Source organism: Eleginops maclovinus, chromosome 3 (genome assembly GCF_036324505.1).
Source record: "Eleginops maclovinus isolate JMC-PN-2008 ecotype Puerto Natales chromosome 3, JC_Emac_rtc_rv5, whole genome shotgun sequence".
NCBI classification, from domain to species: domain Eukaryota; kingdom Metazoa; phylum Chordata; class Actinopteri; order Perciformes; family Eleginopidae; genus Eleginops; species Eleginops maclovinus.
This window is the reverse complement of record NC_086351.1, coordinates 7,929,765-7,952,902: the sequence shown is the minus strand read 5'-3', so window position 1 is coordinate 7,952,902 and position 23,138 is coordinate 7,929,765. Positions and strand designations below refer to the sequence as shown.

General features: G+C 40.1%; 2 protein-coding genes and 1 long non-coding RNA gene across 3 annotated transcripts in view; 2 read left to right on the top strand and 1 right to left on the bottom strand.

Moving 5' to 3' along the window:
- The window catches only part of mtmr11 (myotubularin related protein 11), a 31,283-nt gene extending 24,339 nt beyond the window's left edge, over positions 1–6,944 (top strand). Inside the window, exons 13-17 of the mRNA XM_063879795.1 lie at positions 912–1,084; positions 1,310–1,480; positions 1,704–1,922; positions 2,811–3,128; positions 4,854–6,944. Coding sequence (XP_063735865.1) covers positions 912–1,084; positions 1,310–1,480; positions 1,704–1,922; positions 2,811–3,128; positions 4,854–5,321 — 1,349 coding nt within the window. The 3' untranslated portion in view covers positions 5,322–6,944. The remainder of the gene's footprint in view (positions 1–911; positions 1,085–1,309; positions 1,481–1,703; positions 1,923–2,810; positions 3,129–4,853) is intronic.
- Positions 625–1,890, bottom strand: LOC134862095 (uncharacterized). Its single transcript, XR_010165465.1, has 3 exons — positions 1,726–1,890; positions 1,283–1,491; positions 625–1,056 (listed from the first exon to the last, which is right to left on the bottom strand). It is a non-coding gene; the product is annotated as an uncharacterized LOC134862095 (long non-coding RNA).
- Positions 6,945–13,682: 6,738 nt separating the features above from the next.
- Positions 13,683–23,138, top strand: part of sv2a (synaptic vesicle glycoprotein 2A) — a 46,365-nt gene continuing 36,909 nt past the window's right edge. Inside the window, exon 1 of the mRNA XM_063880192.1 lies at positions 13,683–13,828. The gene's annotated coding sequence lies outside the window, so the exon portion shown is untranslated. The remainder of the gene's footprint in view (positions 13,829–23,138) is intronic.

Here is a 23,138-nt window from a genome sequence, read left to right as displayed (position 1 = left end):
TAAGTGACTTAACATCAGGCGTTTACGACTCCTCTGCAGCCGAGAGGTTCATATATCAGTCGTGCTCTTAAGTCTTCCTCGTTGCAGCAGGAGCAGCCGTAAATATCCCACTGCAGTAATGACTCACTGCGCTAGCAAACTTCGTCTCTCAGAAGGCCTCTTCCTCTTCTATTGTGTCCAGCTCTGGGTCTTTTCTCTTAGTGTTCATCATCATTTATTTGCAAGCTGTCCAATCAATATTTTCTTTGTCTATACTAAACCATTATAGTGATGACAGTGGATAGAGGAGGTTTACTACAATCTCTCTAAATGCGAACATGATCATTAAAAGAATTAAGAATTCATTAATGCGACAAATTTCAAAATGTTCTTTTACATGTCACACAGAAAACACATTAGGAATATCTATTACTAAGTATGTAAACTGTACTTTAAGGGGTGTGGGACAGAGTGAATAGAGGTAATTGGTTTAGAAAGGGGGGAACAAAGGATAATGGAAAATAATTTTGTGGGTTTTTTTATCCTTTTTTATTGTTTAACTTAAATAAAGTATGGACATTTAAATAGGTTTATGTAATTGATGTATAGTACTTTGAAAACAGTCCTTTTTTACATTTATTTTCACTGAATTTAAAAGAAAAACACATTCAGAATAATATAAAAGCAATATGGTGCTTTGTGTACAACATGTTATTTCATATCCGCTAACTGTATAAGCCACAAACTGCCCACTAATGATGTATGACATTTACCGAAGACATAAAGAAAAAGTGCTACATGGTAAATGGAGTCATATTACCCAAATACTACAAACAACAGTCTCGTCTTTAGCAGATTGGTTATATTTATAGGAATATATAAGAATTCCTATGACCTTTTTCAGCGTGTGCTCCTCTGTTTTGACGTTGCAGAAGCGGACGACCGGGACATGGGCTGCATTGTGTCCAGCCTGGTGCAGGTGATGTGTGACCCCCACTGTCGGACCCAGCACGGTTTCCAGAGCCTCGTGCAGAAGGAGTGGGTGATGTCCGGCCACCGCTTCTACAGCCGCATCAACTATCACCGCGACAACGACAAGGAGGAGGTGAGGGGTCGAGCTAAATATCTGTCACACTATGATATCTTGTATACTTACTGTAATAGAAAATGTTCAGTTTTAACCAAGTCCCCTCGAATACAACAACCAGATGTTGAATTGTGATTTTATTTTCCCTTATAAAGCCCCATGTTACTGTAGTTTTGAGAGACGCTAAAGATAAACAAATAAAGTTGACCTACTTACCGCCTTCCCTTCCCTCTGTGCCTGCAGGCTCCAGTCTTCCTGCTCTTCCTGGACTGTGTTTGGCAGCTCTTGTCCCAGTATCCCTCTCGCTTCCAGCTGACAGGTGACTTCCTGTTGGCGTTGCACGACAGCATCCACCTGCCACTCTTCTCCAGCTTCCTGGCCAACTGCCAGCGGGAGAGATGCAAACGCTCTCAGGTAATGGACACCTGAGAGGGGCTTTAGTATTTTGGTAACTCTATGATGTCATCTTTTATCACAGATCATTTTTAAGTTATCAAAATAGGATTTGTGCAGACCCTTCTGGAAGATATGTTTAAACGAATTCCCAAATAATACATCGGGTACCATTTAGAATATGTGAGAATTGGTGCAGCGTAAGAATATATAACATTTGAAAAGCTTATCCTTCCCTCCCCAGAACCCCGGGCAGTCCTACACACCAGTGAATGGCTGGAGGGATGTGCTTCATCCGGATTCTTCCTCCGACCCCTCGGACCCTCCTCTGCCCTCAGTGTGGGACTGGTCGCTGCAGTACAGCAGGCACAGACGAAACCGCTTCACCCAACCCGTGCCCCCCATCCCTCCTCTCCAACCGCTTCTCAATGGAAACCTCAACACCAACCCAGACACACACAGGGTAGGGCGGCCAACATATTCACGATGCAACACTCCCTCTAGTGGCCATGGGGGGAGCTTTAGTTTAACAGTGGCTCACACCAGAGAGCATTTTGAGCTTCTTTGCAGCTTTTGACTGAAAAAAATAATGCTATATCTAGACAAAGAATAAATGTCTTTTAGTATTTTTACTATGATATTACTAGAAAACAATATTATATAAACATATTTTTTCAAACAAAACATTTTCACTGACGAATAAGAAGACAGGACACTGCACTGGTCCTTTGTGAGTTTGGACTATTTTGCTTCCAGTATTCCTTTTCTTTCAGACTTGTTGATAGAAGTATCCACTTTAAGGTGTTTATTTTATCACACTTTGTCTTTGTGTGTGTGTAGATGCTTATACATTTTAAGAATAGGATAATAATAATTGTATTCATTTACTGAAAGTAGCACATTTATTAAAAGAAGGCCTCATTTACACATTTACATCATTTAATATAACTAAAACTATTACACAAAAATAATTGTTTTAATCTAAGTTATCTACTGGGGAAGATACTCCACTGCACCCTCTAGTGTCAGGCATAAAACATGTATCCAATTAAAATGGTCTCCTTTGGACCAGGCTGCCTATACTGTTGATTTAATCATGTTATTTCATGGATTGATTGCCCATCTTTGGATACAGAGAGTTTAGATCAGTGAAATAATGAATTACAGCTTTTACTTTTGAATTAATACCTACAGTAAATTGCGTTGCAGTCAAAGCACACGGTTGAGACTCACAGTACACATCATCACCTCTTTACTGTAAATTAAAGATAAAAAATGCATTCTTTTTGCAGGGGTCTGATAGTTAAAGTTTTTACTGATCGTATCTTCTTCTCTCTCGTCTGCCTACCAGCTGACCGACACCATCCCCGGCTCGGTGTTCCTCCTCTCTCGGGGCACCTTCTCATGTCCTGCTAACCTGCTTCCCTGGCGCAGCGGCAGTTCAGGCGTTTACAAGAAGAGCCACCGGAGGGCGGCGTCCTCTGAGAACGTGCCCGGCCTGGAGAGGCTGCTGAAGGCCTGGGCAGTGGCCGAGTTTCCCCAAGGCCTCACTTCCACCTCCGGACCTCAGGGACCAGTGGACCCCTATGAGCCCTTACTGCCCCTCCTCATGGGGCCCTGCATGGGCCTGTGGAGGGAGTGCTACCTCCGGGGAGCGCTCCATGCTCAGGTACGATGGAAGTGTCTCTTAGGGGGAAAATAGGAAAATTGAAATATGGATGATGGTGAATCAGCAAGCTTCCATATACTTCTTTAGATAAAACTTACCATTAGCATAAGGAATTCAAAGAGCCCCCCCCATTTTCCTTAAAGCAGTTTAAAAATATAGATCTGAAAGGTTTATAAGTTTGTGAGTGATAAGTAAAAGGCTAATTTAACATCACCCGCATGCATTAAAAGCCAAATATAAATTACAGAACCATCAGACAGGCAGTACTACCACTGTTGGTAATGTTGTACACTGGTTACAACTATTCCCTAAACTGACCCCTTTAACTGTCCGTTGTCTATTTTTCACATTTGTCATCTCTTCTGTGTTGCATCCTCTCACATTATGACGGCTTGTTCATGACATGACGTTGTCTCTTTGAGGTGTAAATTAGTTTGAGCTAACTCCCATCATTGACGTGCTACAGCCTTTGTGACCTCTGTGCAGCAGCAGCGCGTCAATCAGTTTCCCCATGGTGATTTCGAGGATAGTTGGAGGAGTGTGTGGGGAGCTGCAGAGGAAGCCTATCAAACCGCTTGAATATAAACTCAGGTTAACCCTTCAGAGAGATAAGAGTAAAATCTGTTCATCTGTGTAATTGAAGTGCTACACCTACAATTTCACACATCATTTAAAGTGCCCACAAAGGCCAAACAAAAAAAATCCCCCTTCTCTCTTATTTTCTCTGTTCAGACACAATACATCTTTTCATTCAGACATCACTGAGCATTTGTGCACAGCTCAGCTCTAAAACAAACAATTTAGTTCCAGTACTGAGAGAAATGTAACAACAACAAATCCAAGTCTTGTTAGATGGGTTGTTGTTTTGATGCTTTTTCACAGTTGTTTCAAAGTCTTGACACCGCTACTGTAAATATCTCTCATGTATTATGCATTTCAGCACAACAAAACCACTTACTGCAGTATCAACAGTTACTATACACTGTAACAATAAAGGCAATAATTGAGACTAGATTAACAGGCCTAACTTTTAAACTCATACATTACGATATCAAAAAATGTTAAAGGATAAGAAAGATTATGTTTTGTGATTAATTAGTTAGTTTTTCCCTTTTTATACCTACCTATCCTATCATGGCTCTTAACTACAAGCACATTTGTTCCTGCTGAAGACGTGAATCTTCACAATTGTGTATATAATTTACTTTTTAAAGTTTTTTTAAAGCTACATACTTTTCCTAGAACAGCCAGGCCTTGTTTTACTGCTAACTGTTACTCAAACATCAGTAGAATTTTCTTCAGTGATGACTTAAAGGGGCAGTTTACTACAGTAATACATATCGTTGCTCTAATGTGTAGTGCTATTTAACAACAATCTAAACGACCGCGCAGATGTCTTGCTTCCCTCAAATGTAATTGAATTTGAAAGCACAAGTATTGTGCAAAATAATTACATTAGTGAAACCAGCATTGATTTTTTTTCTAGAAATCATGATCCCGTTACATAAGATAATCCACAGAGCTTGTTGTGAGCAGCTTCATGTAGGAACAATTGTCTTTCTAAAGAACTCAAACCAAATGATGTAGATGGATAAACATCACAACAAACAATAGGAAAAGTATGCATTTTGATGTGATCTGTTTCATTGATGGGGAAGCTTAAATAACTTAAGTACGTGACCATCTCCTTTAAGAGATATTAACCATGTAGCTTTCCATCCTCAGGCGTTCTCCCACCCCATCTCAGCAAACCACCCCCACCCTGTGGAGCGTCTGGCCCAGGAGGTGCAGCAGCTCAAAGACAAGCTGGCACAGGTGTCGACTGGAACGGATCTTAACCCCCCGACCAAGATGGCAGAGCCCAGACGCACGGACACCAACCTGAACCAAAACACAAACAACGGCACCTTCCTTTTCCCGGCATCGAGGCCTCAGGGCATGGCGAACCCCAGAGCGGCGCCCCCTCCTACCTCCACCAACCACCAGACCTCCCATGGCCCTCCGCCCGCCTCAGCTGCACCGTCCAGGCCCGGCCAGAGAGACAATGGCGGCAGCAACAAACACACCTTCCTGTTTGGGCACTCTTCTGTAGCAGAGGCCCGCCCTGATCCGCGCTATTACCCAGCACCCCAAAACGCCAAGCTGCCTAAGAGCAACGGGATACAGAGCGTCCCTCCCCACGACCGACTATAAGCAGATCACCTGCTGGATATAAATATGTGTTTCCTGTCAAACCATATTCAATTAACCATACACATTAAGGTGGAACACAGTGCAGAAGGTATACAAATAATCACTGCAAGATCTCTTTAATCTCCTACTTATCGTCTGTACTGTATTCAATGTGACAACTGTTTTGTATACTTGTACAGAAAATCTCAACCTTCAATATTCCAGCTATTAAATATTAGAAGAAGCAAATAAAAAGGGCTGAAGGTGCTGAACAACGTGTAACAGCAGAACTTCAGAAGCACATCTAGCTGTGTCTTGAAAAGCAGGACATGAAACATTTTGTAGACATCATGTCACCCTGCGAGAAACAGAGAGCTTGTAGTTTCCATTTTTAACTTCTTATCCAAAGAGGGACACAGATAACGTTGTGATAAGACACATTTTAAGGGCACTTTGACAGGATGTGAGACTACAAGTCTCCAGAAGACTCACAAGAAACTCTCTAGATCCTTATTAGATTTTGTCTTGCTAATGTGCAAAATGACATGTTTTTGTATCTTAGCTTCAAATAGAAAAGTAGAATACTGTTTGACCAATGATGATTTTTGAAACAGTCATATTTTTAACTGCAGGCTCTGTGGCCGGTGACTTTAATTTGGAATTTAGGGCATGAGAGCTATTTTGGTACAGCTGTCATATCTCTCCACTTGCTTTCATGCTTGGGTGCAGTGAGAGTGTTGTTAGCCTGGATGTGTCTTATATGATTTCAGGGCTTTAGTTATATAACCTTATCTAAACTCTATCTTTATTTTCAAGTATTTTTTAATATGATCTGTCACCTTGACATCTTACATGTAAATAAGTGTGATTTCTTTTTTTAATGGTTTTTAACCAAATGTAGTATTATTGTGAGAATTTCTCCATCCTTTGGTGGTGGAATTGAAGAACTCGAACATTATTCTGCCTTTTGAATTCTGTACCTTGAGAAGGTACCAGTGTTGAAAGCAAGGGAAGCTCATTTCTTCCTGTGTTTACTTTTAATGTTATATCTTTTTTTCTCCTGCCTGGAGCTGTATTAGTATGCAGCCACCATTTAGGTCAAGGACTTGTCTAACTGTATTAAAGCACAGAGGGAAGTATCGCCTGCGCCTTTAAATCCAAAAAGGGTTTTGTTTGCGTGATGTGGGAGTCCAGTGCACTGACGTCATTCCCGCAGACAGATGAAAGTGTTTGAAAAAAAGCATTTATTTTCCCCCTTCATTTTATTTTGTGCAGGATGACAGTTGTCAGGTGTATGACTGATGCTGATCTTCTCTCATGTCAAAAGGTACATCACTTGATAGCACTCTGAATTATTAAATTGTTGTAAATATTCATCACATCAATATCAAGGCACATTGATATCAGATACAATTTCAGGTCTTTCCAGGTGTGATGCCAACGCATTCGCTCGTCTTCCATGGAGAGAAAACAAAGTTGGTTCTGTCGCATGGAACATATAATTTGATCTTCTTCTACACCTTTCGGTCTGTGTCGTTGTATAATTTAATGTTTTTGGTACGAACATCAGTTAAATTTGCCAGATGTACATATTTTTTGTATCAGCATGTTTTGATCCTGATATAATAAAAAGTGTTATCAGTTCATGATCTCTCCACTGTGTTCACAATGTGAGCTACAAAAACACACAAATCCTTTCTCATTCACAGCTCACAAACTTTATTTTCTTAACAAAATAAATATTTACATATGATTTGTAACACTTAAAAAGTAGCATAGCACTGTACATGTAATTTAAAATTCAACCGCCTTGCATGATATGTATAGTCAGAATAAAACAGTTTGAGAATCATGTGCAAAATGCTCAATACTTTCAAAGGTAATGTACAAAGTAAAAACGTTGAATATTCAAAATATCTACTGCACAGTTTAGTCGCCCCAGTTTGGTTAAGTCTGTCCAGTTTCCAACGTTATGGTCAGTAAAATCAAAACCAGGGTTTTTACACAGAAGGAGGCACAGAACATTTGTATCTGGCTTATGTTGTTTCACACAAAACCAAACTATTAGACTTTTTAAAATTGTGATGACATGCTTGTTTTAACCATGTTTTAGATGCATTTTGGCACTTTAAACCTATGGATGTAAGTTTTGTGCATTCTCACATGTAACACCTGATACTCACAGGAGACTAAAGTAAAGTGACCGTTAGTTGCAGTCCATATCAACACATAGCTCTCATGGCAGTGGCAGCGCATTTCAAATCAACCGGCTGAAGAAACACAAATGTTTTAATCATCTCTCCCATTAAAGAAATTCAACTTCACCCCGACCTACTCCCATGCTCCTTCCCTGTACATTGCTCCTGCTGCAGGATGCCATCAGGCCCGTAGAAGTACCCGGAGGAGGATGGGCAGGGGCCCCCCAGCTGCCGGATGGACTTGCACATGGGGCAGGGGTACTCGGACAGGCCCTCGATATCTTCGAAGGCCAGGTTGACGATCTGGTCGCAGCAGGGGTCGCAGTAGAGGTGTCCGCAGGAGAGGCGCTTCAGGCGGGCCTCGTAGGAGATGCAGCACTGGCAGTGCGGCACGTCGGGGCCCAGAGACAGGGAGCCGGTCAGGGAGCTGCTCTCCAGACTGCCAGCCTGACTGGAGCCCTGCTTAGTGGGAGACCTAAGGGGGACAGTCAGGACGAGAAGGACAAAAGAGTCACACATTGTAGAGTGGAAACAATGACTCGACAAAATGAATGGTTGGTGAATGGATAAGCTGTTGAAACCGTTGTTTTTAAAGCAAAAATATCATATGTTGTCTGGTTCCGGCTTCTCATAGGAGAGTATATTCTGCTTTACACTGTTTTATATCATTATTTATATCAGGGAAATGGGGTATATATTTTAAACAATACCATCACAAAATGTCCCTTTTGGATCTCTTTGAGTAACTCCATGAGTTTGAAAAATATGTCAACAGCCATAAACAGCTGTGTGCTCTTAGAAATACAATGTAATATAAATCAGGCTATGAACAAAACCCTCAGTCAAAGCCTTCAGTATAAAGATAGTTTTGTGTATGTTAATGCTAGGGAAATGGGGATTTCTGGCTCAGAAAACAGCAAGGAAAATAAATAAACCCAATTGTTACTCGAAATGTTAGTTTGAAACAGTATAACGTGTATCCATGCTATTCTAAAGGGCAGATTAGCTTGAAATCTAAAGCAAGCCAAACTGGGGCTTAACTAAAGATATGTTCATTATTGATTAACCTTAACGTTATTTTCTTGACTTATTGCGTCATTTTATGATCTGCAAAATAGCAAGTGACAAGTCTATTGAAGCTGTCAACTTAAGTCTGGGTTTGAGCAGCAAAGCCTCACATTATATACACTGGCACCAGGGGGTTTGACATTTGTGTAGGTAAAATGACTTAATAGCATTAAATCAATGACCAAACTAGAAGCCAATCGTCTGCCTTCCTTGAACCAAACCTTAGAAACATGAGACAGCAGTTGTGCTTGAGACACGTGGGAACAAAGTGGCATCAGGCTTTACCTGTGCACACACAAAAAACAGATTCAATGTTGTGTGCAGATTTGTTCCAGTGAATAAATAACTGGTAAAACTAGACCTGAGCTGCCCTCAGTTAGGGTGGAGCTGGGTGATTGTGCAATAATTTCAACTGTGGAGGTGTTTCTGCCTGCATTTATCTGTCTTTAATTCGAGACTTTGTGTTTCTTTTAAAAAAAACATTTCATAATAAAAGGAACACATAAATAAACACAAGGGATGGTGTTGAAAGGCTTTTAACATAATACACATAACATCAGGCAGGCAGTGGCTGAATGACTAATGCCATTAAGTTAATTGAGTAATTGTATAAATTAATGGATGCCAATTTTTCAAAGAGACTGTATGTTCTGTGTCAGACTTGGACTCAGGAACGGTCTGCTACACGTCTGTTGCAGCTCATTAAAAGGTGCGGTGGGTATAATTATGGAAAATGAACCTTGTGTTGCCTGAAGCCTTATTAGCCATGTTCTTCAAATGATAGTAGATGGAGCTCAGGGTTCCTATGATGTTAATATTTCTGGATTTGACAATATTTTCAGATGCATTCAGAAAACAATGCCTCATAAAACCTGTTGCTATAACAACTGCGAAGGGAAGGTCGATATTTATCCTTATTTATTTTAATATATTTCTGCCTGATTTGTAATTAAATCATGTCACATATCAAATCCCCCCTCAGTTATTGAGCCTTGCCCTTTGCAGCTTGGATTACACCAGTACTATAATCCCGAGTATCAAATGATTATTTTCAACCTTTAAATATAGCTTACAAGCACATGTATGGGTAAAATGAATCCACAGGAGATTGGTTAAGATGCCTAATGAAGTCCTTACTGGTGGCCACGGACCCACACAGCTGTACTCTCAGAATGAATCAGGATTTTTAGGTTATTTCCGGTGAAATATAGGTAGATCACTCACTTTGACGACGATGAATCTTTAAAGCAGTCGAAGCTGAGAGCTGCTAAGATCCTCCACAGCAGATCCATGCCGGCTCCTATCATGGTAAAACCGAAAAAAAATCATCGACCTGGTTTGTGGCGAGCGTCATAATTAAAGAGAAAAGTAAAGACAGAAAGCACGACACCACCCGTCTCTGTTGTCCGTAAATTCAGAACAGCACCACGAAAAAAAACCGATCCTGTACCGACACACTCCCACGCTATGTTTTTAAATATACGAATGAGAAGGATGTGCCATCATCATCATCTGCAGGCATTTGAATGGAGGTAAACAAAGCGTCTGTGCCTGTCCTCTTGCTCAGCAGCTCTCACAGTGACCTCAGGGAGGCACTGCTGAGAGCCTCATTAGCATCAATCACAGAGACCAATGGAGCAGCACTCTGAAATGACATCAAAACATCCGCTGATAGGAGAGTTAATGTCAAACCAAGGTACTGTGAATGTTTACCACAACCACAACAAATAAATAACCTCACCAACACCTCGGGTTTAATCATGTTTAGAAGTGAGTTGCATGATTATAGGTTGTTGACACTCATTTTCAATTTGTATATTATTGTGTGTCAATTTAACATTTTAGTGAACGCCATTTTCCCCAGAATTGCCCACCTTTCCTGTATTTGGATTATTTATGTATTTTTATTTTAATGAAGAAATATAAGTTAAAATGTTTATTTTTAAGAGGGTTTTATTTTATTCTATAGGCCTGTCCCTATTTTGTTAAATATATATATTAAGTATCATAAAGAGGTCTCTACCTAAGCATATTTAAAAATCAAAAACCTATTTCCATTCTTCTAATAAATAAATACTATATAAACAAATACAAAAAACGTTTATTTTTCGTATTTAATATTCATTTCATATGTTCATGTCCTCTTTGTTTCTGTTATAAGCTACTCTCAGTCATATCATTCAAACCTGCATGTTAGAAAATATAATGTTACTTATTTAAAACGTTTTAAACCAAATACTAAAGAAGTCAAGTACGATTATTTCTCTATATTTAATAACTATTTTTTAAAGTTTTTAAATAAATGTAATATAATACTGAGTATAGTATAATATGACAGTTTACATTGTAAGCACAACAGGATGTAACCATCAGATGGCAACAAACTACAAGTTTGAGAGTCTATAAACCTTTTTTTCCATTGGGGACAAATAATAATAATGTTCATTATCAACACAGTATCCTACAGTAAGCTCTCAAAGGATTGCAAATATTTGACTGACATTGAATGCGTCATAGAGATGAATGAGTCACATTGGATCATGGTTAATACTGCAATATTTAACTATGGACACAAGATGAGATATTAAGATGTTGAACATGTACCTTTTAGGTAGTCTTACATAAAGTGTTTATTTGCTGCTGAGTTATTACATTACATTTACAGCAGCAGATAAGGCCTGAGAGAGGCACGCTATCAAACCGGCGTATTGTGTCCAGGAAATGTCATCCTGTTTGGAAATTAAATTGTGTGTCAACCAGGCATGACCAATTGCTTTTTGTCATGGCAGGTAAAGAGGACACAGCTGCAGACACACTGTTTCTGGGAGTGTATTTTGGTTTGTGTAGGTGATGATGTGGATAGTCAGGGCTTCAGCCAGGCAGCTGCCGGTGCTGCGGGGAAATGTGATTATCTATGTTGATCTCTGAAACATTTCCAACAGGTTCCTCTACAGGGCAAGAGATGGAGAGCCTTGCCTATCTTCCATTTTCTACCATGCACAATGTCACGTGATTATGCGGCTCACTGACAAAAACACATGTGTCTGTCAGTTTAACTTATCTGTACTTCTTAATATTACGTTTTTTTAAGTAATTATTTTTGTCTAAACTCTTTACAGGCATCGAATGGCAGGCTTAGTTAAGGAAACGTGAATAAGTAGTGAAATACTAAGCTAGATATTGTTTTTGATGTTTAATTTTGAACAGCGTGGGTAGAAGCTCTGCTCTTGCCTTGATGTCAAATTCAATCACAGCAGTTGTTTGTATCTGGATCTGAAGCTACAAGGGTGTCAACATGACTGCCAGGATAATGTCAAGGGAAACAAAGCAGAAAATGATTGACTGCAAAGTGCTCAAAACCATTGGAACCTTTTAGTATTTTTGTTAAAACCAATGCAAACCCTCTATAATATACTTTCTGTGTCTCATAGACATCTAATTGTCAGTTCATCTTGAAGACAATATATAATTTTACTGCGAGGTGGAGTAGTTTTTCTCTTTTGCAAGTTATTTTAAACAGGCCTACTATGTTACAAGTAAAGTACTTCATTCAAAACCTTCCTTATAATAAAGTACATGAATACCGGCAAAATTTTTACTTAAATGACTAAAAACACTCATTTTGAATGAGAATGGTGCATATAACATCAATAATGTCGCATCTGTTAAATGTTTAGTTAAATCATTTTATTTTATTGACTGTTGGGTAGCTTAAACTATAACAAAACATCATCATTGATAATTTATATTAACATGGGAGAGTAAGTCTAGTCAACAAGTAACTCATTTTGTCAGGGAAATGAAGGAGAGAGAAAACTACAACATATGCCTCTGAGGTGCAGTAAGGTAAAAGTGGAAAGAAGCAAAACGTTATCAAATTACTAAAGTAAAGTTTGAGTACCCTGCAGCTTTTGAAATAGGGTAAAGCAAATGCATCTTCCCCCACCAATATTGTGTCCTTTCGTCACTTAAACAGCACTCTGCTTAATCTCTCCTCACACAGTCACACAGAGGTGGACAGAGGATGGAGGTGCTGCATGGAGCCTGCAGATAGCAGCTGATCAATAGATGGCCCAGACAGACAAAAGCAGCTGAAAACCTGAAGGGACATGAAAGGCATCATCTGATGTGGAGACAATCAAACGACAGCTGGACTGTCAGGAGGCTTTAAACACGTAAGTGGTCATGAAAGAAGGTCATTTTGTTTGGGACCAATCAGAGATGTTAATTTCCTAAGAGGAAAAAGAAAAGCATTTATGTTTTTTTTCTAGAAGGCATGAGATAAGGATTCTTACATCCCATACATTTTAAAATAGTTGTGTATGTGTGTAAGCAGTTCCTAAATATAAGACATGTGGCAATTTATAGTGGAAAACTGATCTATTTGTATAATCCTTATTAAAAGAGCCCAGAAATACAATTGTCTGGTTGCTTTTGGTGAATTGAAAGTATCTGATTGTATAGAATAAACAAATAATATTTTAACATTTTGTACCAAATGAAAGCAATTGGGTTAAATCTGAATATTGGCAGACTTTGTGATAAAGGATGGACTTTAGTTATATGAAATTTGTTATATTAATTGTTTTTGGAACTTTTTACTGTTTATTTTCAGACTTCATTGCCGTATTATAGGATCATATGTCATTTCTATCTCATGGTTTAAGTATATAGTGTCAGAAAGTCAGACAATTAAAAGGATGTCAGTTGTTTTCCACTGGGGGCATCCTTGTCATTTGTATTCTCTTCCTAACATGGCCAATTATAGGCACGAGCCAAGGCACGTGCAGGGAGAGGCTCGTCTTGCACAGTTCATTGCACCAACCATTTGGTGCATATGGAGCCAATGACAGTCCAACTGAGGTACACTGATCACGAACGTGGAGATCACGGTTCCCACCTGGTTGTGTGGACACTCTTTAAAGTGTGACCTTGTAACATTTCGCCTCACCAATAATAAAAACATTTAGAAGGAAAAATAAATCGCCTTCATCGTCTCAGGTTTCATCCACCAGCTGCAAACCCCCCTCTTCTTTTGGAGAGGTGGTGTCTGCTGGAGGAGGAGGAGGGGGCGGTGTCTCTGTCCAAGAGGGATGCTGTGTAGTAAGTGAAGGGGGCGGAGGGGAGGAGGGTGCAGCTCTCCGCTACTACGTCAGTGCACATCACAGGACCCTTTTGCTTCAGGTACTCGGGGTGACTCCCTGCACGGAAAAAACGCGAATCCCGGTCACCCTAAAAAACGCTGACCTTCCCACCAACAAGGTAAGAAACGGTATAATGGTGCGTAAATGTGCAATTTACCTCAATCTTCCCTTTTAATGCATTAATTACCCTCATTTCCTCGTTTCGTGCTGTTTTTGACCGTCCATCCGGGTGCAAGATAGCAGGAAGATTTACATGTGTTTTTGATGCAACTCGATATTTACCTAAAAAAACGAGTTCTAAGGCCTGAACTGCGCGACAGAATGACCCCTAAAGATGTACCCGAAGTGAATCAAGGAATAAGTCGAAATATGGATTTGAAAATGTACGCTTTTTGTTTAAAATTAGCGTTCAGGCAACATTTCACATTTTTTATTGCGGATTTTTGGTGAAATGCGCCTTGGTTCTTCTTGCTGAGGGGTCTTGTGCGTGAACAGCGATCATCATCCATCCCAGCACAGAGATTTCTCTGTGTGGAGGAGGGAAGGGTAGGAGGTCCGGATAATTGTGTTTTAATGTCATTAAACAGGACATTGTGTCCAACTTCCTGTCATCGATTTAGATTGTTTTGTCTAATTGGGGATGGTTTTGGCACCGATGCCCTTGTCACTCTATAGAGCTCCTGCGGTCACGTGACTTTTGGTTGGGAGCCACCATTTTGGCAGTCAACATGACCACCGGTGCCAGTGTTTTCTTACCGAGCGAGTATACTTCTCATTTTAATTCAAGTGAAATTCGGCTTTATAGTACAAAATTAGAGAGATTAAATATAAGCGACCCATATAATTCACCCGGTGTGCTTTTCAAGAGCATAACCTCCTGCTCTGAAGACGATGTACCCGACTTGCGCTACGCAGACATCCACAGCTATCTTGTAAGCTTTCCATCAGTGTACTCAGGAGACTCCCTCAGAGCGTACAAAAGCTTGGAGGCTTACAAATGGTGTCAGTCCGGCTTCGTAAACAACATTCAACTGTGGAGTCTTACATCCAAAAACTTCGGCATCATCACTGCAAGGGTAAGTATTAAATTATTCCAGTTTGATAGGCAGTGTCACGTTAGCATTGTTTGTTTATTAGCTTGGCTAGCTACGGAAGTGTCACGTTAGCATGTTTTTTAGCTTGGATAGCTACTGCAGTGCATCTGTAACTTGCTAGTTTGTATTTTTGATCGTACTCAACCAAAGTGGCTGGCTGCCTTCTGTTAAAAACCTCCAGTCTCGTTTTATGTCTCCTCTTCTCTGGAGATGGAAGGTAATCGAAAATTGAGGGGATAAAATCCGGACTCAACGGATTATCACTCTTTCTCCCTACAAAATAAGAAGGAATATTTCAACACGGGTTTGTTTACCACTAGCTTGCTACAAGCTAACTTGCTAACTGGCTAGGCTGCGCCAGAGCCACACTTGTTGAGTTAAAAAGGGACATCACAGTGTCCGTTAGCTATAATAACTGGGTGCTACTTCTTAAATTAAACTAATTAAATTTAATTAAACTGACCAGAAACTTTTTGTAGCATTGTACTGTATTCCTTCACCCACCTGATATGAAGTGATCACTGCATAAGCGAAAGCCAACGGCCGGGGGGTCCCATCTTTCAGTCTTTTTCTGAAGGCTCCTGGCTCTTTTAATCGCTCCAATCCACTTCTCCCTCCTCTCCGCGTCTTTAGGAATGCGATAATACGATACACCTTTCTTTTTCCCACGCCTATTTGTGCAACCTGGTGCACAGCAGTTATCCACCATCCTTGACAGTCTGCCAGTGCCTGTCAATTTACTGCCGCGATGACTGCCAAAATGGCTGCCCCTGTCGTATCTCGTCACGTGACCAGCATATATGACATCACCTGCAGGAGCTCTATAGCCTCTTCCGCCTTCCCTCTCCAGTACACTTATTTCTGTCTTAACCCCTCGTTTCCTTACATTGTAATAAGTGCACTCCTGCTTCTGTGTTGTTAACTGTATTTGTGTAATATCACTGAAAGCTCAGGGAAAGGGTCAGTGAAGCTGGTACCCTCTCCTGCGTCGTGCGCCAAAATGACCTTGTAGAAACCCAGTGGGGGGAATATGATGGAGAAGAGTGATAGGCTATTTTTCCCCCTCTGCTTCCCTGTGTGGTGATGCTTTGCGGTTGTTTTATTTAGCGAGGGGTGCTGAAACGACGTTGCCCAAAGAGGCAGGGTGGTTGATGATGTGAGAGCCCTTTGACTCTTGTTTGAGTCATGAATAAAGAGAAAAGGGAAGTAGCTGTTGGAAAATGACATATGGCATGGATTTATGGTCTATTCCGTGTTTGGAGTTGGTTACAAATTGGCATGTCTTGTCCCTGTGGGAGCCATGATTTCAGCTCAGGCTTGTCTGAGCTATTTATGCATCCAACCCACATGGGGGGTGGCAGAGAGGGGAGCAGCCATAGTGTTGAAAACCTGCAGGAATACTGACATCCCTCTTTAAAAAAAGGTACAATGATGGTCTGTGATTGCAGACCTGACACACATTCAGCCTCATAATAAGCTGGTATGAGGCTGCATGTTCACTAAAACTGCTGTTGCCAGTTTTGTTTAACCTGGGTTTTTTTGGGGTCTGGTTCTTGACTTTGATTGGCACTGATCTCTTCTTAAGATTACAGTTTTAGTTTGTTTGTGTTGCTGTTCTTCAGTGTTGGTTGCATATGCAAACTATACCCCTCAATATTTCTTCTACACCTGTGCAGTGTTGTGCTTGGATGGATCCTTTGGAGATGCATGTTTTAGTGCAGAATGAGAACATGCATGTAGAAAGGGATCCCCAAACCTTCTTTCTGTAACAGTACAAATCATTATATATATATAAATATGTGTGTACGTTTTGACAAAATGAATCCCAGTGAAGCTGCCTCTTTACAAACAGCAATATCGGTTGTTCATGGAAGGTTTGGAAGGTAGGTTGGTAGACTCCTACTTATCTTATGTTATTCTTGATAAAGAGAGGAATGTCTCAGAAAAAGTTGCTTTTTATAAAAATAGAATCTTTGTTTTTGAATTAAAAGTAACATTTAATTATCGGGATATTAAAGTTGAACTGTCTGCTCTTCTTTAATGCAGATACTGGTAAAGATTGCCACAAAGGGCAAACCTAAACTCTAAATACTACTTTTAGAGGTGCTTCTGCAACTTAACTTTTTTGCTAATTTATTAAATATCAACTCACTCAAAATGTGTTTTCTTATGTATATGCTATTTAAAGATTTGACATTGGCTGTATGTATTTGTGCAAAGTCTATCACTGGAGATACGATAGTTTTCACACATCTTAACTGATAGTTAAGCCTATCACGTACAATGTGTTGGCGCACTAACCAATAGAAACCCAAGTGTTACAAGGTGATGTCACTATGTTACAGAAGTAAACAAAGGAGGGATTGTGTAGTAGAGAAACTCCCTTAGCTCAGCATCACCAAGCATAACAAAGCAGAGTGATTTGAAATCAGGGTTGAAGCTGTTCACACAGTGTAACAGGATCTCCACCTGAATGCAGGAGGTGCTGAGGGAGCTGCTCTGTGTGGTTTTCTCATGTTCTGCTTGCTGCCCCTGCTGATTGGGCCGCGCTCCGTTTTCTCCACAGAGATTAGCCCTGTCACAAGTTACAACTCGCCTCTCCCCGCAGCTGGGAGCAGTGTAGCCCAATACATTAAAAACCACAGGTTACAGTGCAGCAGAGCACGGACATCTTCCTCAAACACCCCATCCGGGTGTTGTCAGCATCACCAATTAGCACAGCTGCTTCAACATCGGTGCTTCAAGGAAACGCCGGCTTATTTGTGCTGCTTGGTTTTTCCAGACAGATCTGTTTTTGGCTGGTGACGCTGCTGCTGAAACGTTACCCATCTGCTAAAGATTTACTGCGAAGCTGAGAGAAAATCGATGGGCTTTTCCGTTGGTCTCCAGATTGGTGGGTCGAAGCAGCGATTAGTGTCAAGCACATAGCTCTCCATTAACAACTGACAGTGCAGTTGTCTCTTATACAGAGGAGAGGAGGTGTCTTCTTTAACAGATGCATATTATTCATATCCATTGGCCCTGTGTGTTGTAATACATTTTATATTTGTGAATCCTGTTGTTACACTGATTCATTAAGTACCGAACCTTCCTTATCATTTAAAGGAGAGGAGCTTTTATGTAGGCTTTAACTGTAATCTCCTAAGGTTCCTGGTATAAGCTATTTGAGCAAATAGAGATGACGTTCAACTGGTACACCTCTGATTATTTACCATTCATTTATACATTTTCTTCTCTTACCAAAATGTTTTTTTAGAGACTTATAAATGCTGTTTCTGTGTTATATTAATCTTTAGTTTTTAATTAAGAGAAAGTAAAAAATACAGTACATAAGATATCCAAAGACCAAATAATTAGTTAAATAAGATCTGTTAGCTATTCAAATCAACTATATTTACTATGTTACTATTTACTATTTCTCTCTGATATTCTATTTGACAGTTGGGAGTTGGAAAATGTACTATACAGTTTCACATTATTGCCTCTTATTTCCCCTGAGATTATCACTTAATCACAAAGTCCTCTCAATAATCCTTTTAGGGGATCATTATCAATTCATAAAACCTGTGAAATGAAGCACCTCCTTTTCTCAACCTCACTATTCCAAAGACGAGATGTTCTGTAGTTTGACCTGAGCGGGGTGATGAGATGAAACACTCCTCAGTTCAGGCAGAAACACAAACAGCTTTGATGCACAAAGAAGCAAGAGCAAACTTGTAGTGACAACAATTACATTCAAACAACCGTAAAAAAAACATCACATCCAGTGTTCACTGAGAGAGAAGAGCATCTGTGGAGAGGAAGTGGTTTCTGCACAGTTTGGTCTACATTTCTCCAGTGTTTTGGAAGGATTCACTTTCTTTTGGAAGTATTGTTTGTTTGTTTGTAGTGCTAAATTCAGTATTACACACAGCATGTTCACCTGACTTGAATATCTTGGGGCCATTTTCTTTTTTTCACAATAAATGTGTTTCTTTCAAGATACTTTGGAGGTGCTTTAGCCTTTCGGTTTTCTGTTACTTCATACTTCGACTCTACTACATCTCAATGGCAGTGTTTTCTACTTTTTACATCTCTGACATCTCTAGTTACTTTTTAAGATTACAAATGTCATTCCTTCAAGTGAAATAGTGATTTGGGAACAATTAAAAAAATCCAAACTATTAAGTGTTGAGTAAAATCTCATATGTCTTGAACTGAATTCACAATTTGAAAACCATCTTTTATCATTTGCAAAGTGTCAACAATTGTCAGAAATCTGAAAAGCTGTGAGCTTAAAAGTTCACTTTATATAGATCTATGGTTCTCACAGGACAGCAACGCTACAAACATATGATAAACTTATAGAACAGGATGTACAGTAGTAAATAAAGCATTTAAAAATCAGCACAACCCTAAGCTTGCAGTGATATAAGGTGACACACACATTAATTTTTGAAATCAGGACTTTGTCTTTTAGTGGACTGTTTTCACAGTACATGGTATTGGTACTTCTTCCACCACTGGTGATTTGTCAGTTCTCAGCAGCTCAGTTTTTTTAACAACAATTTAAGTATCACAGTTTGAGATGACTGCCGACCATGCTAATGAACCTTAGAAACGGGCACTGATGTGAGCTGTGTGTACGTGCTGTTACACACTCACACGCTGTATTGTTTGTACAGTTTTCCCTGCCGTGCTGCAGGTTTTGAGTTGCCCTCAGTCTGACTCCTCTTTAGTCCATTTTGCACTGAGCAAACCAAAATGGATGCAGAGTGCTGACGTCACAGTGTTTGACACGGTGTTGCTAGCCGCCTCGGTGGCACCAGGGTGACGGTGCACAGTGAGAGAGGGGCAAAGGGGAACAATAACATGACTCATGTTAGGCTGCAGATTCTCCCAAAGGGGACTCTGCAGCTGGGGAGGAGCTATGACCCAGAGAGCCTAACAACCAATCATCAGCCCCTCCTCCTCTCAGGCTGCTGTTATCTCCTCGGCCTGGATGGGCCTGGAGCCGTACAGGAATATGGTAAAACTGTCACTTCCTGTGTGACTCTGATGTCACACTGTGGTTGGTGCATAGGAGCAGGAGCCAGGCCGAGGCTGCTGTGAGTTTTTATTTTATCACACCCATTCGTCACTGCTGAGGGCCTAGTCAACTCAAGCACCTCTGCCCTGTGGCCAGAAAACAAGACATGAATAATTGACCCTTCACACAGCTTCAGGAGGACTTCCTTGGAGCTCAAACCAGAGCAGTGGATACAGAGGCCTTGGTTGGGTCAAAATGATGAGTTAAAGTGTGTGTGTGTGTGTGTGTGTGTGTGTGTGTGTGTGTGTGTGTGTGTGTGTGTGTGTGTGTGTGTGTGTGTGTGTGTGTGTGTGTGTGTGTGTGTGTGTGTGTGTGTGTGTGTGTGTGTGTGTGTGTGTGTGTGTGTGTGTGTGTATGTGTATGTATGTGTATGTGTATGTGTGTGTGTGCTACCGACCTCACCCTGCTTCCATATTTAATGCACTAAAATTCCAATAATTAAAGGTTACTTTTAATGCAAAAACAAAGTTTATGGAAGTATTTTAAATTGCTCACCTAAAGCTACTTTTTCTGGGACATTTCTCGTTTTATCAAGACTTAGAGTCTACTACAGACTATCCATGAACTTCCATGAACTGCACGTGTTAAACGACTACAGTTTATCACAGCTATTAAATGTTTCCGCAGTGTGTACATCCTCCTACAGTAAATGTTATACATGTACACAAACTACTTTGGCGAGCTGATCAGAAATGAGCATTTACGCGGCTAAGTGTAATCTCCTGTGGTATGAACAAGCTTTATTATGAGCGTAGGTGTTTGTTGACTGAGTCTTATGGGGGGAGATCTTCAAACAGAGCAAGCGCGTGGGCTATGCTGACCCTACCCAGAATGCAACCCATTATGCGCCCATGAGAGCAGAAAAGACTCTCCAACCGAGATCTCAGTGGCCATTTAGTGGATTGATCATTAAAACAAAGTCAGATTTGTATTGGTGTGCGCTGCAGGGCTTTTTTATGTGCAGTTCAGCGGGCTATGAGGAATAATTATATAGAAAGACATTTTTTAATTTGTTCTCCAGTGGAGTTTCTGAAAAAATGCCCCTATGACAGCGTACAGGTTATGACACAGATCATATTGATGTCTGCAGAAGTGCTGGAGTTTAGTTTTATTGATTTATAAAGCACTGGCCTCGACTTCATCTCTCACTTGCATGGTTGCAGTGTTTGCTTTCTTGCGGTGCGAGGAGTTTTCTAAAATGACAAATCCACCTTAGACACCAACTCCATTGATACACTGCCCAAGATTTGTATTTCCAACCTGTACCTTGGAAAATAAATATCCAATTTAAGCGTTTCAGGAATGAACTCATCACATTTCATTCACGGTCCAAGCTTACTCTTGATCAGGATCGCACTGAGCCTCGGGGGGGCTGAGCTATCAGACTACAAAAATACTCTGCTTGTGTCATAACGACAAATCAAAGATGTCAAGAGAAATGAATTCAGCGCCACAAGACATTACCAGCCATCTGCAGCTCCCAGCATTCACCACTGACCTAATCATCGCCACCTATCACACACTCTATCTCGCTCTCACAAAGACACACACACACACACACACACACACACACACACACACACACACACACACACACACACACACACACACACACACACACACACACACACACACTGCATTTAACTCTTACTTTTGCACACATGCATTTCTCTTTGGCAGACACATTTATCTTCACACACATTTATAACACTCACAGAGAAAGACTATTATTACTCACGCTTTTCTCTGTCACTCACGCCAAGTGCAGCATCTGTGCCGTGAAAATGAGCGTCAATATTAATTTCGGAGTGTGAATATGTGAACGAAAGTGGAGAAAAGACTGCAGCAGTAACACCAAAACTGCAATTTAGACACAGTATGAGTCCTGTAGTACTAAAATGTCAAAGTTTATATTTCCTGCTATCTTCATGAATTCAGTTTTTGTAAACATTTAATTCATTGTAACATTAACCTTTGATTTAATTCATACAAGTCGAAAACTTTATTGTTATGAAGATAGATTTGATACATTGTACTTTTGAATATGGTTGCCATATCATAATGCATGTTAAAACTGAAACAGAAACAGTAAGATTACATTTTGTTTTTATAAAGAAATAACAATTTGAAGTCATTTTATATCTAATAACTGTTTTACGTGTGATCAAGAGATGATTAGGTAAACTGTTCGTTAGCTGCAGCCCCAGTAGAGAGTGATGTTATGCATGAAGTAACGTGTTAATGTTGAAGGTGTGTTATTCTGCGTCGTGATGAAAAATTAGGTTATATTTGGAGACAGGAATGACTCATCCCGGCTGCAAACCTTAGAGCTGTTAATTAGATGCAACTTTAATCGAACGCGAGAAATTGATATGTAAAACAATTCGCCTCCGGCTCTGAGAGCTCCGGTAACTTCAAACGCTTTTTCAACTTTCAGCGGCTTGAAGTAGAAAATGTATTGCTTGTTCTCATCAGCTCCGTTATTTATGAAATTACAGTAAATACATCGTGACAATGACAAACCTGCCAATGCCATTTTTTATCTGTTGCTCTGTTGAAAAGGCTTTTCAACTACACTGTTTAACCCGCTGCGGTGCGTTCTTGCCAATAATCTCATTTAATTTTGACTCTATCCGAGCAGCAGCCTTTCATTTTTGTTTCCCTTACAGCAGTCTTTCTTCACAGCACTGTAGTTGAATATAAATACAGTTTGGACTCTAAAACGTAATGTAATACTCTGCATTGGGATTGTTTGTCTTAGTGTGATGCTGTGTGTTGCTTTAATCCTGTGTTAATGGAATTTTGTCCTCTCAGGGGCAGCGTTATGTTAAAACCATATTGAATAGAAATGATGAATGTGTTAAACATGTAGCAGACACAGAGTAACACTAGCACCTACTTTTAGTTGTGTTTTTACCAATCTAAAGAACTTAAGTCCAATATTTATTGAGCTCTGTTTCTGATCTCCAAAAACGTTAAATATCTATCTCTCTAGCTGCTTAGTTCTCAACTATGATGCGTTCACGGGTTTATCAATGATGCTTGCTGAAGAAGTGGTTACTGAGAGCGATAATAATGGACCAAAACCGTAAAGTTGTGATCTAGAAAAAAGCAAAGAGCTGAAAAAGATAAAATGCTTCGTAGAGTTCAGGGAAACTACAGTTGCATGATGTTTCTCAGTGTGTTAATCACTATGAGCCTCACCTTGATCATAAAAGTAGACATTTGTCCTATTGTTAATATAACAATATTAGTAACACACGCCA